At 42.8% G+C, this 17,094-nt stretch overlaps 1 protein-coding gene across 2 annotated transcripts in view; it reads right to left on the reverse strand.

Annotated features, from left to right (window-relative positions):
* The window catches only part of NOL10 (nucleolar protein 10), a 115,694-nt gene that overhangs the window by 63,269 nt on the left and 35,331 nt on the right, over positions 1 to 17,094 (reverse strand). For both annotated transcript variants that reach the window (XM_007971496.3, XM_007971495.3), the window contains one exon: positions 9,434 to 9,486. In XM_007971496.3, the coding sequence (XP_007969687.2) occupies positions 9,434 to 9,486 (53 nt within the window). The remainder of the gene's footprint in view (positions 1 to 9,433; positions 9,487 to 17,094) is intronic.

The raw sequence follows: 17,094 nt of genomic DNA on the forward strand, positions 1-17,094 counted from the left end.
TAAGACAAAGAAAACCCCAAGTCTGCAACCCTGCAATTCAAATTTAAGATGAAGGTGGGGGAGATTTTCACAAATCTACATATAATATCTACATAAAAGAAAGGGGCTCATAAAATATCTATATAAAGAGACTGATACGAAGTGCCTGACCCTTGACTTAGGGAAAATGCTCAGGAAGCCACCGAACCCTGCTGCCTTCCTTCAGAGCACTTAGTCACAGATCTGTCTATCATCATCCCCTCGCCTAGATTGTAAGCTCAAAAGGGCGGTGAGTGTACAATAGAGAATACGCTGGTTTTCTTCACCAAGATATTCCTGCAGCCTAGCACCCTACTCAGTATATCCTTACTGAACAAATATAAGACTTGTTGGTCTCCTACATTTACTAATACAGGAAGACAAAATAAAAATATTAATAGATAAAAGAGCAAAACACTCAAGTATCTAGGAATTTCATTTATTTTTTATTTTTTTAAAGACAGAGTCTGTGTCACCCAGGCTGGAGTGCGGTGGCACGACCTCAGCTCACTGCAACCTCTGCCTCCCGGACTCAAGTTGTTCTCACGCCTCACTCTCCCAAGTAGCTGGGATTATAGGTGTGTGCCAAAGCATGCCCAGCTATTTTTTTGTATTTTAATAGAGACGGGGTTTCGCCTTGTTGGCCAGGCTAGTCTCAAGCTCCTGGCCTCAAGTGATCCAGCCGCCTCGGCCTCCCAAAGTGCTGGGATTACAGGTATGAGCCACTATTGCCTGGCCCATCTAGGAATTTTTGACACTTATTTTCAAGATATTGTCAAATCTACTGTTAAACTAAAACAACATATACTCCGGATAGCTGATAAAATATGGCATCTTTGGCTGGGCACGGTGGCTCACACCTGTCATCCCAATCCTAACACTCTAGGAGGCCAGGCAGGAAGACTGCTTGAGCCCAGGAGCTGGAGACCAGCCTGGGCAACATGGTGAAACCCTGACTCTACAAAAAAACAAACAAAAACAAACAAACAAAATTAGCTGGGCGTGGTTGCATATACCTGTAGTCCCAGATACTTGGGACGCTGAGGTAGAAAAATCACCTGAGCCCAGAAGGTTGTGAGGCTGCAGTGAGCCATGATCACACCAGTGCACTATACCCTGGGAGACAGAGTGAGACCCTGTATTTAAAAAAAAAAAAAAAAAAGATATTTTCTTAATGAAGCTGAGGAGTAAGGTTGTGTTCTTAAGACTCTGGAAAACTGCCGGGCGTGGTGGCTCAAGCCTGTAATCCCAGCACTTTGGGAGGCTGAGATGGGCGGATCACGAGGTCAGGAGATCGAGACCATCCTGGCTAACACAGTGAAACCCCGTCTCTACTAAAAAAAAAATACAAAAAAACTAGCCGGGCGAGGTGGCGGGCGCCTGTAGTCCCAGCTACTCGGGAGGCTGAGGCAGGAGAATGGTGTGAACCCGGGAGGCAGAGCTTGCAGTGAGCCGAGATCCGGCCACTACACTCCAGCCTGGGCGACACAGCAAGACTCCGTCTCAAAAAAAAAAAAAAGACTCTGGAAAATTATGCCAAAACACACCAGAATAGTAATGTTTCAAATACTGAACTTGAAAAAAGATACCATCTATGAAGAAGGTCACATAGGGATGATTAAAAAGTATCCATAAGTACCTCTCTAATAGACAACAGTCACTGACATAGTCATGGAGTTTAGACTTAGACTAACAAATTCAATTCACCACAGACAGAAGTTAAAATTGTTTGCACCTAAATTTGTTTTTGTCACAAAACCTCTTAGAGGCTGGGTGTGGTAGCTCACAACTGTAATCCTAGTACCTTGGGAGGCCCAGGCAGGTGGATCACTTGAGGCCAAGAGTTCGAGACTAGCCTGGCCAACACAGTAAAACTCCATCTCTACTAAAAATACAAAAATTATCCAGGTGTGGTGGTGCGCACCTATAAGCCCAGCTACTTGAGAGGCTGAGATAAGAGAATTGCTTGACCCAAGAGGCGGAGGTTTACTGTACTACTGCACTCTGCCTGGGCCACAGAGCAAGACTGTCTCAAAACAAACAAACAAACAAAAAACACTAAAACCAAAAACCCTTACAGAAAAAACCCGATAAAAAGACTATAATATCTATTTTTATTTCTTCATTGAGCAAGAAAAAAATCTGCCAGACTCCAAATACCCATATTTACTAGAAAAATTTCCATGCCATTTCCCTAAAACTGACTTCCCAATGCTATAATGATTTCAAAAGCATCTCCCTGACAACCCCTGAAACTCTGCAGCACACACTGCCTTGTCATCTTTATGGGTGCAGAAGCACAGATGTCTGCCCTAGCCCAGTGACTGAAGTCCCGAGGAGATACCAGCGCTGAACCCTACGATGGCATCAGAAGGCCTCAGCTCCGCGGGGAGTGTGCTACCCACTCAGCTGACAGGCTTAGAAGCATTCACTAAACAACCTTTTATTACATTCCAAAAATTTTGGCTTCTAAAACTTTTGTGCATTTCCTTTGGTTTGCATGCCTCTGTGAAGTTGTGTTGTGTGTATTTTTGAGGTCTTATGCTTCTCAACACAGTCTCCTCTATTTGCAAAGACAGCGTGTTGTGGGTTTATGAACTGCTGGATAAGTTCAGCGCTATTCTGAACAGACGCAGAAGCACTAGTGCAAGTTAGAAGGATTCTTCGTGTTTTTAATACTGCCTCATTTGCAGGCTCCAAGAGTACTTTCCAAGTTTTAAATTAAATGGTAAATGTTAAAATATTTAATCAGTGTTTTATTTTAAATAGTCAAAATATTTTAATAGAAATAATATAGGAGTTTTTTCCTAAGAAAATGTTTGAAAATAAAATACCTGTCCAGGTGCAGTGGCTCACACCTGTAATCCCAACATTTTGGGAGGCCAACGTGGGAGGATCGCTTGAGGCCAGGAGTTTGAGACCAGCCTTGGCAACACAGCGAGATCCTCTCTCTACAAAAAAACAGCATGAAAATTAGCTGGGCTTGGTGGCACATGCATGTAGTCCTACCTACTCACAAAGCTGAGGCAGGAGGATGCTGGAGCCCCAAAGGATGAAGCTCCAGTGACTTATGATCACGTCGCTGCACTCTAGCCACGGTGACAGAGCGAGACCCTGTCTCATTCAAAAATAAAATAAAATAAATAAAATTAAAAAGTACCTAACTGCCATTCTTGAAAGCTGGATACAGTGATGTATTTATTCTTTATAACATCTTAAATATTGACATTTTAAAAAGAAAAAAACAAGCCTGGTGCGGTGGCTCAAGCCTGTAATCCCAGCACTTTGGGAGGCTGAGACGGGCGGATCACAAGGTCAGGAGATCAAGACCATCCTGGCTAACACGGTGAAACCCCATCTCTACTAAAAAATACAAAAAAGCTAGCCGGGCGAGGTGGCGGGCGCCTGTAGTCCCAGCTACTCAGGAGGCTGAGGCAGGAGAAGGGGGTGAACCCGGGAGGCGGAGCTTGCAGTGAGCTGAGATCTGGCCCCTGCACTCCAGCCTGGGCAGCAGAGCGAGACTCCGTCTCCAAAAAAAAAAAAAAAATTAAAAAAATAAAAGAAAAAAACAAAAACAAAGCACATATCCTTATAGCTGAATTTCCTTTTTTTTTTTTTTTTTGGAGACGGTATCTCACCCTGTCACCCAGGCTGGAGTGCAATGGCGTGATCTCGGCTCACTGCAACTTCTGCTTCCTGGGTTCAAACAATTCTCCTGCCTCAGCCTCCCAAGTAGCCGGGATTACAGGCACCCACAACAACACCCGGCTAATTTTTTGTCTCTTTAGTAGAGACGGGATTTCAACATGTTGGCCAGGCTGGTCTCAAACTCCTTAACTAGTGATCTGCCCGCCTTAGCCTCCCAAAGTGCTGGGATTACAGGCGTTTGAGCCACCGCGCCTGGCCTACTTTTTTTTTTTTTTTTTTTTTGAGACAGAGTCTTGCTCCGTTGCCCAGGGTGGAATGCACTGGTGCAATCTTGGCTCACTGCAACCTCTGCCTCTCAGGTTCAAGCGATTTTCCTGCCTCAGCCTCATGAGTAGTTGGGACTACAGACACACACCATCACGCCTGGTTAATTTTTGTACTTTTAGTAGAGACAGGGTTTCACTATGTTGGCCAGGCTGGTCTCAAACTCCTGTCCTTAAGTGATCTGCCCATCTCAGCCTCCCAAAGTGCTAAGATTACAGGCGTGAGCCACCACGCCCAGCCAACTGAATTACTTTTATTCTTCTAAATCAAACAGCTTCCCAAACAAATAGTTTTCCTCCTACATTTTCCCTCAAGTTTACACATCTACATTACCAAGCAGCAAGCAATCACTTGTGCCCCAACCACCACCACCAAGCAATGAGTGGCTGCAGGAACGCCCTGATAAGCTAGGGGCTCGGAGCTCAGGAGCATTTCCAACAGAAACACCATTAAGCACAAGGCTGGGTTTTGGGTTGTGTGCCATAGGGGACTTGGATTCCCTCTGGAGTCTACATAGTTGCCAAGGATGTTAATTATAAAGAACTAACCTGAGATTAAATTATGTTTCAGAGGAAAAACCAAGCTTGAAAAACTATTCTTGGCATTAGTCTCTGAAGCTGCAGATGAATTAGACCCTGAAGCAAGCAAACAAACAAAACAACAGAACCTGGTCTCTGAGTGAAAGGAAAAACAACAAAAAAAAGGAAAGCACTGAGAAAATGGGACAGGGGCTGGAGACAACCCTTTTGGTCTCAAAGGACAAGCTGGCTACAGAGATATCTAAGTGCCAGAAGGTGGTGTATCAGGAACTGCATTAGTTTATAAAGATCTCAATTACTCAAGGAAGATGGTATCAGATAAAAAGGCAAAAATCAACAAGCTAAAAGAACACTAAGTTGCCTTCATCTTCAGCATGCTCCAAAGAGGGAGGGGAAAAGTTTTCGAACCTGATTTATAAGATGTTAATACAAATCACAGTCCAGGCCTCCTAAACTTGGCATGGATCATACATTAAACACACATTTCTCTGGTTCTATAGCCTCAAATGAACCTTCGTGCCAAATGTCAGCTTGGTAAGTTTGATAAAATCTTATGAAAAATGGCAGGCTTTCAGACCCCTGGGCTCTCTCTTTGCTTTGAAGGAGTATTACAAAGAGCAGTTTCCAAGTAAAGACAAGTGGTGCTATAAAATATCACTCAGTACTGTGGGAGCAGGGCAGAAAGGTAGGTCAGAAAGGAACACTGAAGTCCAAGTTTCAGCATAAGGCTTCGCTTAACTAAAGCAACTTCTGCTCACACTGTCCCGATATGCAGCTCACCTAGGAGAGGGCTCTCTGGATTTTTTTTCACAGCTTTCTGTTAAATCTCAGGTACAAAGTTGAAACTAAAAAGGTCTTATAAGATAAGCTAACATTTGTCAAGAGGCAGTTTCTCATCACCTGGCCATCATCCGGCCCCTCATACTTCACGCTTCTCATCATCAGCCCCTCACACTCATGCTAATTAAAGTCACCATTACTTGGAACAAAAACGCCCACCCGAAGAAACTGATCCAGAGAATCAGAAGTAAACAATGGGTCTCTTACAGTTCTAAGATAATAGACATGTCATAAACCAGCCAATGACATATAATAGAGATAACTAAAAATGTTTTAGGTAATTTCAGTACCTTAGAATTAATATTTCCAAGGTTAACTGCAGAAACCAGGAACCAATTTGTATATAAAATACAACTTCGGGGCTCATGCCTGTAATCCCAGCACTTTGGGAGGCCGAGGCAGCTGGATCACTTGAGGCTAGGAGTTCAAGACCAGTCTGGCCTGGTGAAACCCTGTCTCTACCAAATACACAAAAATTAGGGCCAGGTACGGTGGCTCACGCCTATAATCCCAGCACTTCAGGAGGCCAAGGCAGGCGGATCACATGAGGTCAGGAGTTTGAGACCAGCTTGATCAACATGGTGAAACCCCATACTAAAAATACAACAACAACAAAAAAAATTAGCTGGTCGTGGTGGCACATGCCTGTAATCCCAACTATTCAGGAGGCTGAGGCAGGAGAATGGCTTGAATCTGGGAGGCAGAGGCTGCAGTGAGCCAAGATTGTGTCACTACACTCCAGCCTGGGCAACAAAAACTCTGTCTCAAAAAAAATAAAAATAAAACTTAAAAAAAAAAATACAACTTCACACACATAACATCACAAATATAACTGAAAAACAATACATCCAAATATGAATGGTAGTTACAGTATTATCAAGAGGGAATAGCTGGTTTTTATTTTCATATACTTTGTAATCCACTTAGAATAAATAGGAATATGCATACACTGTTTGCATAAACAAAAAAGTTGTTTTGCTTTCTTTAAAAGATCATTTCATAAAATGCAGAAAATACCAAAGGGAAAACAATTTTTAATATTCTCCTGCCTCTTTCTGGACATCGTCATCCACACATTTGCCCAAGCAAAAACTGGGGTGTCATCCTTGGTCATCCTGTTCCTTACTTCCCACACTCATCAATTTCAAGTCTCTTATAAGCATAACAACCCTTCCAATTCTATCCCCATGGCCACCATCCTCATATAGGTTTGTAAGGTGGCCTCACTGCAAATGTCCTCAGGACTGCCCCTCCCCACCTCTCTACAATGCAGCTCTCCAGCCCACACCTCCTCCTCTACTAGGCAGACCTCTCGAAGCAGCACTCCACACTGAGAGTGCTTTTCACCTGCCCACTAGTTGATTCTATCTACTTTTAACATGTAGAAGGGATCTAAGATCCAAGGCATGGACAGACACTTGCTGTCCATGTTGCTGTAGTGATCAAAACACAATAAGCACTTCTAAGAGGAAGATGAAAGAGACTTTTCTCATGATGAAAAGGACAGGGGCAAGCTGATTTATTCTGCCTCTCCTGACAACGTTCCCCAAAGGGGCAGAAACTGGGAGAAAACTATGTAAGCTGGTCTGAGGGCAGCGTTTCCTGTGATCTATACAGCTCTCAGTCTACGAACACCTCTGAAACATGCCACTGGGCAGTTCAAGGATGAATCCTGTGCAAGTACTGCCTACCACATTAGACTTCTCTCACATTATCCCAGAACCCCAAAGAGCCACAACTACTAGAAAGGGAGCCTGGCACAGGTAATGCAGGTGCCATTATCTCTCCTGTGGGCTGCCACAGCCTGTGCTTGTTGTGTACAGATTAGAGCCTGTTTAGTGAATTCCCCTGTGGCAGCAAAAGTAATCTTTTCAGAACACAGGTCTGATCCTATCACCCCCCTGCTTACAACTCTGCCAGGACTCCCTGCCCTAAATCCCCACAGCTGGCTCACAAGACCCCTTCTAACCTGGTTTTCTACCTGCCCCCCAACTCGAATGCTCAGTCATGGGAGGTACTTGCTCCCTCAACTCTGCACCCACTCTACTGTCAAGATCCTATCCCAGGTCTACTGCCCGACCTGGGAAAGTCGACTGAAAAGGAAAAAAAAAGTCCTTCTCCCACTGGGCACCTCACTCCACCCCACCCCTTCACCCAGTCTATGCAGCTATCCTCAGGTCCCTCCTTCAAAGTCTGTCCCTCTGGGAAGTTTTCCCTGAGTGCCAACCACACTTCTCATCAGCCCCCGGGCCCTCAGTGGGTACAGGTTCTCTCCTACGTGCTCCCACCACAGTACCCTGGTAGCATTCCTCACACTGAAAGGCAACTGCCTACTTTCTTGTTGGATTCCAAACAGTAACTCCTCAAAGTGAAGGGCAGTACCCTGGAGGCTGTAATACTGCCAGCATACAGCATCATTCCCGACACACAGCTGATGTAGTCCATAATATGTATTAACAAGTGAATACAAGGAAAGATGGATAAGTTGATAGGAATATGACCGCAGTATCTGTGAGAGTCCAGGAAAAAAGGAACAAATAGTAACTTAGGAAAATCAAAATGCTTCCTGTCTGAACAGCCTTCATTTTACTAGCAACCAACCAAAGTATCTCTAAGTGCTTTCAACTACACATCAGTAACCACGGAGTCAACAGCAAGCAGCACGCTTTTTTTGTGTGTGAAAATACATAACTGAGCAATTTTTTTTTCTTTTTTGAGATGGAGTCTTGCTCTGTTGCCCAGGCTGGAGTGCAGTGGCGCGATCTCGGATCACTGCAAGCTCCGCCTCCCAGGTTCATGCCATTCTCCTGCCTCAGCCCCCCAAGTAGCTGGGACTACAGGAGCCAACCACCACGCCCAGCACATTTTTTGTATTTGTAGTAGAGACGGGGTTTCACTGTGTTAGCCAGGATGGTCTCTATCTCCTGACCTCGTGATCTGCCCACCTTGGCCTCCCAGAGTGCTGGGATTACAGGCGTGAGCCACCGCACCTAATCCATAACTGAGCAATTTTAAAAGGACTATCATAGACAGGAAGAATTTTCATACCTGGAAGATGATAGTGGTTACAGAGAGTTCACCTCCCTCAAATTCTGATCTTCAGTACCCCTCACTCGACTCTCTTCTCAAATCTCAGGTAAGGGAGATATCTGCTGAGTACAAAGCAATCTAATGCCAACTTTATACTATGTGTTTTTCTGCTTATGAAATCATATTTCCTTGTTTCATTTCTACTATAAACTCAAAGGGAAGGGTGGGGAGCTTCTGGTTATCTAAGAGAAGAATTATTTAAGGAGGGAAAAAATAGTTGTTTTTTTTTTTTTTTTTGCAAACTACATATCATCCCTCATCAGGATGATCTATGATAATTTATTTTATATGTGACTTATTTTTAAAAGAAACAAACAAACTATAGTGAGATGACTTGAAGAGTAACAGACTTTTTAGAATTAGACCTCTAGATCACTAACAGCTGAAAGTTTAAGATTCAGAAATACTTGGAAACAAAAAATAAATGCAAATCAGAAGAATAAATACTAATTTCTAAAGTCTATTTTAACATGATATTAAACAGTTTCCATAAAAGAACATTTGAGCATGAACTGATGAGCTCCAGAAAGCAAATTCAACCCACAAATGAGTCCACTGTATCTAATGTACACAGCCACATGGAGATCCAGGTTCCTCAATACATCCGATTTAAAAAGTATCTTTGGCCGGGAGTGGTGGCTCACACCTGTAATCCCAGCACTTTGGGAGGCCCAGGCAAGAGGATCACTTGAGGTCAGGAGTTCAAGACCACCCTGGCCAACATGGCAAAACCCATCTCTACTAAAAATACAAAAATTAGCCGGGTGTGGTAGTGTGCACCTGTAATCCCAGCTACAGGAGGTTGAGGTAGGAGAATCACTTGAACCCAGGAGGCGGACATTGTAGTGGGTTGAGGTTGCGCCACTGCACCCCAGCCTCAGTGACCACCAGACTCCGTCTCAAAACTTAAATAAATAATAAAAAGTATCTTTGCTTGTCCTATTTTTACTGAAATGCCTCTTTGTATTACTTACTGGAATGTAATAGATGCCCATCTTGGGGGTTTCATTGGCCGTCAGAAGCATGCCTAAAAATAAACACAATGAAAAAGGTCAACGCATAGGAAAAAGAAAGTACCCTTCTCTATTTGCTTTCCATTCTGAAATGCCTGAGGAGCTTCTGTTAATCACTGAACCAAAAGTAAAGTATTTCCCACAAAATGTCACAACAAATTCCTAACTTTTGCAAAACAAATTCAAATTTTGCAGAGCAAATTTGATTCCTAACTTTTGTAAAACTGATTGCAAAACAAAATGTCTACATTTTGTTATAGTCTACACCAGAACGTCCTAGAGGGACTCTAACAGCCCTGACTACAGCACAGTCACTCCCTCACAGGGAATTATAACAGACTGAACCAAACAGGCGGTTAATAATTGAGTCTCCTTAGGATCAGCATATAAGAAACCAAAACTGAAGAAAGAGATAACTTTCTGGCATTCAATAAAGGACTCTCTATAACCCCAGGAGCAACCTATAAATACATTATTATTTGGTACTAAACTACTTAGTATCAAAGTATTCAAATGTCTCAGTTTTGTTCCCTTTTCTCTGCCATTTTTGCAACACACTCCTTCCCCAAGTGTTTTGAAGCAGCTCCAACATGGCAATATGCAAACATCAAAACTCCTCAGAACCCCTGCTCAGGACCAGACCACTGCACTTTAAATAAGACTGAAACCAGCAAGCCTTTGGCCAGTCCTTCATAATCATCTAAGCACTTTCACATACATTATCTTAGTGAACACGCAACAACCCTCTAAAAGAAGATATATCATCAGCCCTATTTTATTGATCAGAAAAAGAAAGCTCAGAGGGACTGATGCCCCAGTCATGAGGGAATGTTAAAGGCAAACTCAAATGTTTCTGTTTTTAAATAAAGACTTCTACAAATAATAATTCATTTTACAAATCTATTTGTAAGATACAAGAGGAATCCATAGAGGGAAGACATTTAGATTATCAGATCACATAATGATAAATGAATATACCAAATGTTAAGGGCAACGATTAGATTCTGTTTTTAAAAATATTTTTTGCTGCCTTTCCTTTCATTACACAAAAGTTTGTAAAAGTGATGATATTTGAGTCTGTTACAGAAATGAAATGCTGAGTGAATAGAGTCAATTATCACTCAAGCAGGAACTCAATACTATCTTTTTTTTTTTTCTTTTTTTTTTTTTTTTTTGAGACAGAGTCTTGCTCTGTCACCCAGGCTGGAGTGCAGTGGTGTGATCTTGGTTCACTGCAAGCTCCGCCTCCTGGGTTCGCGCCATTCTCCTGCCTCAGCCTCCCGAGTAGCTGGGACTACAGGCGTCCGCCACCATGCCCAGCTAATTTTTTGTATTTTTAGTAGAGAGGGGGTTTCGCCATGTTAGCCAGGATGGTCTTGATCTCCTGACCTCATGATCTGCCTGCCTCGGCCTTCCAACGTGCTGGGATTACAGGTGTGAGCCACTGCACCCGGCCTCAATACTATCTTACCACGTCTTGCCCACAACTCAAAAGTGTGAGCTAGACCTGAACTGGGACCAACAGGTCACCAAAAATATATGCACACAAAACTCACAGACACACACACATCCCCCCTGTAAAAACATCTAAAAGCACCTAACGAAGTCTAAAAAAGCAAGAATAATGTCTACATTAAACCAAAACAAAATCGGAGCTGTTTTGCATAGCTTGTAACCCCTGCAGAATCTTTCATCTTAGCACTTTTTCTGGCCTTCCAAACAATGTTCACTGAGGTCATGACGGATGGAAACGGCCTCTACCGATTGTGCTTCCTAGGTCTCCACTAACAGCTCTGCCGAAAGATCTCCAGGAGCCTTCAGACATAATTAAAGAAGTTCTGGGGATAGAAGCCCCATCTTTACTACCACAAGGAAGGTTCCTACTAAAGACCTCTCCTAAGCCTTCTCCACTGGCTCAACCCTGAACACTCAACAGTGAACATTCCACGGTGAAATACAACAACACCTACCAACAAACCACAGAAAGTGCTCTAATGTAATTACACAAAAAATTCAGACTGCACACAGCTAGATTGTTTTCTAAAACGGGGGAGGATCTCACATAGCCACATATGGCTAATGATACAAGTAGGTCTACTACGAAACTCAAGTGAGGAGGGTCAGGGCTGAAAGTAATTATGAATGAGAAAAAGAACATCATAGAGCCCAAAGAGTATGAGCAGCTTCTAACAAGTACAAACAGAAAAATAAACCGGTGAAAGCAAGTCTTAGTTCAGCAGAAATTAAGATGATCAAGGCAGAAGAAGAGAAGAGCATGAGCACCGTGGCAGGCAAGTCACATTATCAGCAAGTTACCTCCCTTGCTCAGGGCCACCACATAGCTAATAAGTAGAGCCACTGACAGTCGACCAATTCCAAAGCTCCATAACACGGGACTCTGACATTTCATCAACTAAGATAAAACTAAAAGACTTCTTGCATGATCAAATAAGAAACCATTTTTAAAAAGTCAGTATAAATACCACATGGCAAAGTGAAAGATGTGTTTAATACAATGTCAAACTAAAAAGCAAAAGGTAACCATAAGTACAGTGTGAGGACAACTTAAAACATATGAACACAGGATTAATATGGTTTCATTCATGAAGACAGTAATAGTATGTAATAGTACGTGTAAAGAGTTTGTGGCATTGAGGACTTTTTTCCTTTAAATTTATTTTAATGTTGTTTATTATTGTTTCCACAATAAAACTATACATTTTTAAAGGAAGGAAAAGATATCACCTCGAGTCAAAAGAACACATTTCCAATATGAACCAGTACACTATAGTGTCTAGTATGCAGTGTACTGTACACTGCAATAATACAATAAAAGAGAATTTGACAAAGTAGTGCCCTCCCCAGAAACATGCATGAATCGGTACTCATCTGCATGTGCTCTGGGGACTAAAGGACTCACTGAAGCTCACAACACAAACACAGTGCTCTACAGCTGCTCAAACTATGTCCCCAGAGCCAGACTGCAAACTGTCACCAGGCCAGGAAATAAGTGCAGAAATTGAAAAGAAGCATTTAGAAACCTGCAGTTCAACACTGCAGTGACATCCAAACGTGTGATCATTTTCCTAGTAATTCATTTGTATTGTATTTTACAGACGTATCAAGGTACAGTGGATTAGAAACTCTGAAACAAAACAAAAAACCAAAATCCTGGTCTTCACCAAACATGTTGGGAAGCGCTGCACAAAAACATATGGCATCAGTCACTGCCTCGAACAGCTCAGAGGAGACAGGCTGTGCACACAGAACTGTGCCAAAGGGAACTGGCAGGGGTGCTCCTGCCCTATATAGAACCTAAAATGAAAGTATGGGGCATTTGAGTTTACTATACAAGGCACCAAAGATATTTACAGATGACCCCAACAGTTCTCCACGTATTTAGAGGGCACTGACAGAGAATAAAAGACTTTTTCACATTTACCAGTAGAGGCAGCCTCCAACAGCCCTGTAAAGCAGGTGAGAATGTTGAGGTTGGGGAATTTTCACCACTATTAAGCCTGAATTGGGTCTTTCTTGAGCCCAGTGCCCATGTTCTTTTCTCTCTACCAATGGTTCTGAAACCACCAATGCTGATTCCACAGGTCTGGAATGGGACTCAAGACACACGTAAGCTTTACAAGCTCCCCGTGTCGTGAATCTGATGCACACCCAAGTCACAGAGCCGTGCAGTCTCTTCAAGTGCCCTGACCCGCATGGAGCAGCTGCTCACTGTACAGGTGGCCGGATGAGCCATACAAGCAGGGCCCTGAACAAGGCAGGAAGGCGGAACCATTTCCCAACATACTGAGCAGCCTTGGTATAAGAAAAATATTACAAAACCATAATCATGATTATGCTTCAATTACTCCAAAATGAGTAAGTGAAAAGAAAAAAGAAAGACAGTTTCAGCTTTTCTAAACTATGATTAAGCCCACAATGATTAAGCACAGACACAAAGAGTACAGCTGGAGGAAAAGGTGTGGGAAAGCAAGGAATAGCAGAGCACATGAACCTGCCACACTCAGATCCAAGCCACAAAGAAGGGGCGCCTACTGGTCTTGCTTTGCTTGCTCTCTTATGAAAAATTATTTGGCTAGCTTTTCTACTCTTGATTAACCTCTTACGAGTTATTAGTAACAGTCATTCGTTTGTCCAAAACATCACGCTTGAAATTGTTAGTTTGCATCAACCTTACCCCTCTCGGATACTGCGACTATCTGGAGACCCCAGCAGCCTGCACATTACTCTTGCCCCAAATTTAATCTAAACTTAATTAAGTCTTTAGACTTAACTTCGATTTTAGAAAAAATACAGGGTAGAGGATCAAGTTAAACAACATCATGAGAAAAAAAAAATCACATAAATCGAGGATGAGGGATATTCTGAGACCACTGGCCTGATCTTTGAAAAGTCAATGTCATGGAGAAGAAAAGAAAAAGATGTGGGAGACTATTCTGGATTGAAAGAAACTAAAGATATACAATAGCTAAATGTAACACACAACCTCAGGTATATCCTGGTTCAAAAACAACAACAACAACAAAAAACCCACACCTAACTAAAAAAGGGCGTATGGAGAACAATTAGGAAAACCTGAAAATGGACTGGATGTAAGATAATATTAGAAAAAGGGCTGCCATTTTTATTAGGCACGATAAGGGACCTAATAATTTCAATGATTTTCAGGAGATCAATGCCACCCTTGGTGCAGGTAAGTGCCACCATGTCTGTAGCTGGCTTTTGTGTGATTCCACAAAGACACCAGAACAACCACAGAAGCACAGAGATAAATAAATCAGTTATGGTGAAGATAACAATAATAAATATTGGGGACAGAATATAAAGATGTTCATTCTACCACTTTTTTAACTTTCCTGTATGTTTGAAATTTTTTTTTTTTTTTTTTTTTTTTTTTTTGAGGCGGAGTCTTCACTCTGTCACCCAGGCTGAAGTGCAATGGCTCCATCTCGGCTCACTGCAAGCTCCGCCTCCTGGGTTAGCGCCATTCTCCTGCCTCAGCCTCCCGAGTAGCTGGGACTACAGGCACCCGCCACTGCACCCGGCTAATTTTTTGTATTTTAGTAGAGACGGGGTTTCACCGTGTTAGCCAGGATGGTCTCGATCTCCTGACCTCGTGATCCGCCCGCCTCGGCCTCCCAAAGTGCAGGGATTACAGGCGTGAGCCACCGCGCCCGGCAAATTTTTTTTTTTTTAGAGAGTCTTGCTCTGTTGCCCAGGCTGGAGTGCAGTGGGATGATCTCGGCTCAATGCAACCACCGCCTCCTGGTTTCAAGCAATTCTCCTGCCTCAGCCTCAGCTAAGTTTGTATTTTTGGTAGAGACAGGGTTTCACCATGTTGGCCAGGCTAGTCTCGAACTCCTGACCTCAAGTGATCTGCCTGCCTCTGCCTCCCAAAGTACTAGGACTACAGGCGTGAGCCACTGCGCCTGGCCTGAAATTTTTCATAATTAAATACTGTGGATAAAGTGACCTTTTTTGTTTATATTAGTAACATGGACCAGGGATCAGCAAACTGTCTCTGTAAAGGGCCGGGCAGTAAACGCTTTAGGCTTTGCAGCCCACCTGGTCACTGTTAAAATTACTCACCTCTGCCACAGTGCTGCAAAAGCCACATGGACAATGTATAAATGAACAAGGGTGGCTGTGTTCACATAAAACTTTATGCTGAAAGACACTGAAATCTGAATTTCAGTCACAAAAATTTGAATTTCCATGTCATAAAATATTACTCTTCTTTGATTTTTTTTTCCCAACCATTTAAAAATGTAAAACCCATTCTTAACTCAAAGGCTGCAAACTGCCAAGTGGTGGACTGGATTCGGCCTATAGGTCAGTTTGCCAAATAGACTTTTTAAAATGCAACTCATTAAGAATGTTTTCTGACCAAACTGTCAAGCATTTCTTCATAAATATTACTGTAATAAGTAACCATTAAAATCACTGTGCTACAAATGCTTCTACAATTAAAATGTTATCAACATATATATATATATTTTTTTAGGTCTTGCTTTGTCACCCAGGCTGGAGTACAGTTAGTTTTGAGATCACAGCTCACAGTAAACTCAAACTCCTGGGCTCAAGCGATCCTCCTGCTTCAGCCCTCTGAGTATCTGGGACTACAGGCGTGTGCCACTGCTCCTGCTAATTTCTTTTATTTTTAGTAGACACAGGGTCTTGCTATGTTGACAAGGCTGGTCTTGAACTCCTGGCCTGAAGTGATCCTCCTGCCTCAGGATTATAGGCACGATGGGATTATAGACGTGAGCCACTGCGCTAGGCCATAATAATCTTCGTTAAATAAGTGTTCTTCCCAGAGAGAAACACTTCTAAATTTCATTAAAAACCATGTTTATTTTACAATTTTTATGCCATTTTTAATGACAAATCATTTAAATTTTTATTGTAAGACCAAGGGAGAGCCCAGCATGATGGTGCGCATCTATAGTCTCAGCTACTCAGGAGACCGAGGCAGGATCGCTTGAGCCCAGGGGTTCAAGGCTGCAGTGAGCTATAAATGTGCCACTACACTCCAGCTTAGGAGACAAAGTGAAACCCTGTCTCTAAAAAAATAAATACAGACCAGGCGAAAAAATAAAATCAGTATTCCAGAGATGTGTGGTTGAATTATCAGCACCCTCTCAATCCAATTTAAGTCTCTTCCTCAGCAGTTACCTGGGTAACAACACTCACTGCTAACATCAGCCTCCCTCCTCTCCTTGTCCTTGTGATTCCAAACACTGTCATCACAGGTGGAATTTCAAGAATGGGTTCCTCAATAGTCTGAGCCTGAGTATTTCTCAGAAAGAGGCTTCTTTGTCAAGGAGTCTCACCCTTTGTGGGTTAATAGATCTTTACAGCCATTAAAGGTGGGGGACAGATGCACAAAACTTGACCTGAGATATCAAGTTGACCACAAGAAGAGTCCAAACTCTAGCCCTGCCTCATGGAGAAGCTGTTTGTGCATAGCAGCCTCGGGGTGGCAACAGATTGGCACTCATTTCACTCTCTGAGCCTCTACATTCTTCGTTACAATGGAAAAACTGAGGCAACCTACCAGCCTCAAAAATCCCCGCTACACTGGGCCAGGCACAAGCACTATTTTTTTTTTTTTTTTTTTGAGATGGAGTCTTGCTCTGTCGCCCAGGCTGGAGTGCAGTGGCGCGATCTCGGCTCAAGGTAAGCTCCGCTGTGGGTTCACACCATTCTCCTGCCTCCGCCTACTGGAGTAGCCGGGACTACAGGCGCCCGCCACCACGCCTGGCTAATTTTTTGTATTTTTAGTAGAGACGGGGTTTCACCATGTTAGCCAGGATGGTCTCGATGTCCTGACCTCGTGATTCACCTGCCTCGGCCTCCCAAAGTGTTAGGATTACAGGCGTGAGCCACTGCGCCCAGCCAGGCACAAGCACTATTAAACCTTACCAGCATCCTAAAGGGTTGAAGATCTCGCAGTTTAGACCAGCACTGTCCAATGGGAACAGCATGTGAGCCACATATGTGATTTAAAAATTTTTAGTAGCCACATTTAAAAAAATGTTAAAATTAATTTTATTTTACTAATCCAATATGTCTAAAATATGTTCATTTCAACCTGTAATTAA

The sequence above is a fragment of the Chlorocebus sabaeus genome, chromosome 14 (assembly GCF_047675955.1).
Source record: "Chlorocebus sabaeus isolate Y175 chromosome 14, mChlSab1.0.hap1, whole genome shotgun sequence".
NCBI classification, from domain to species: domain Eukaryota; kingdom Metazoa; phylum Chordata; class Mammalia; order Primates; family Cercopithecidae; genus Chlorocebus; species Chlorocebus sabaeus.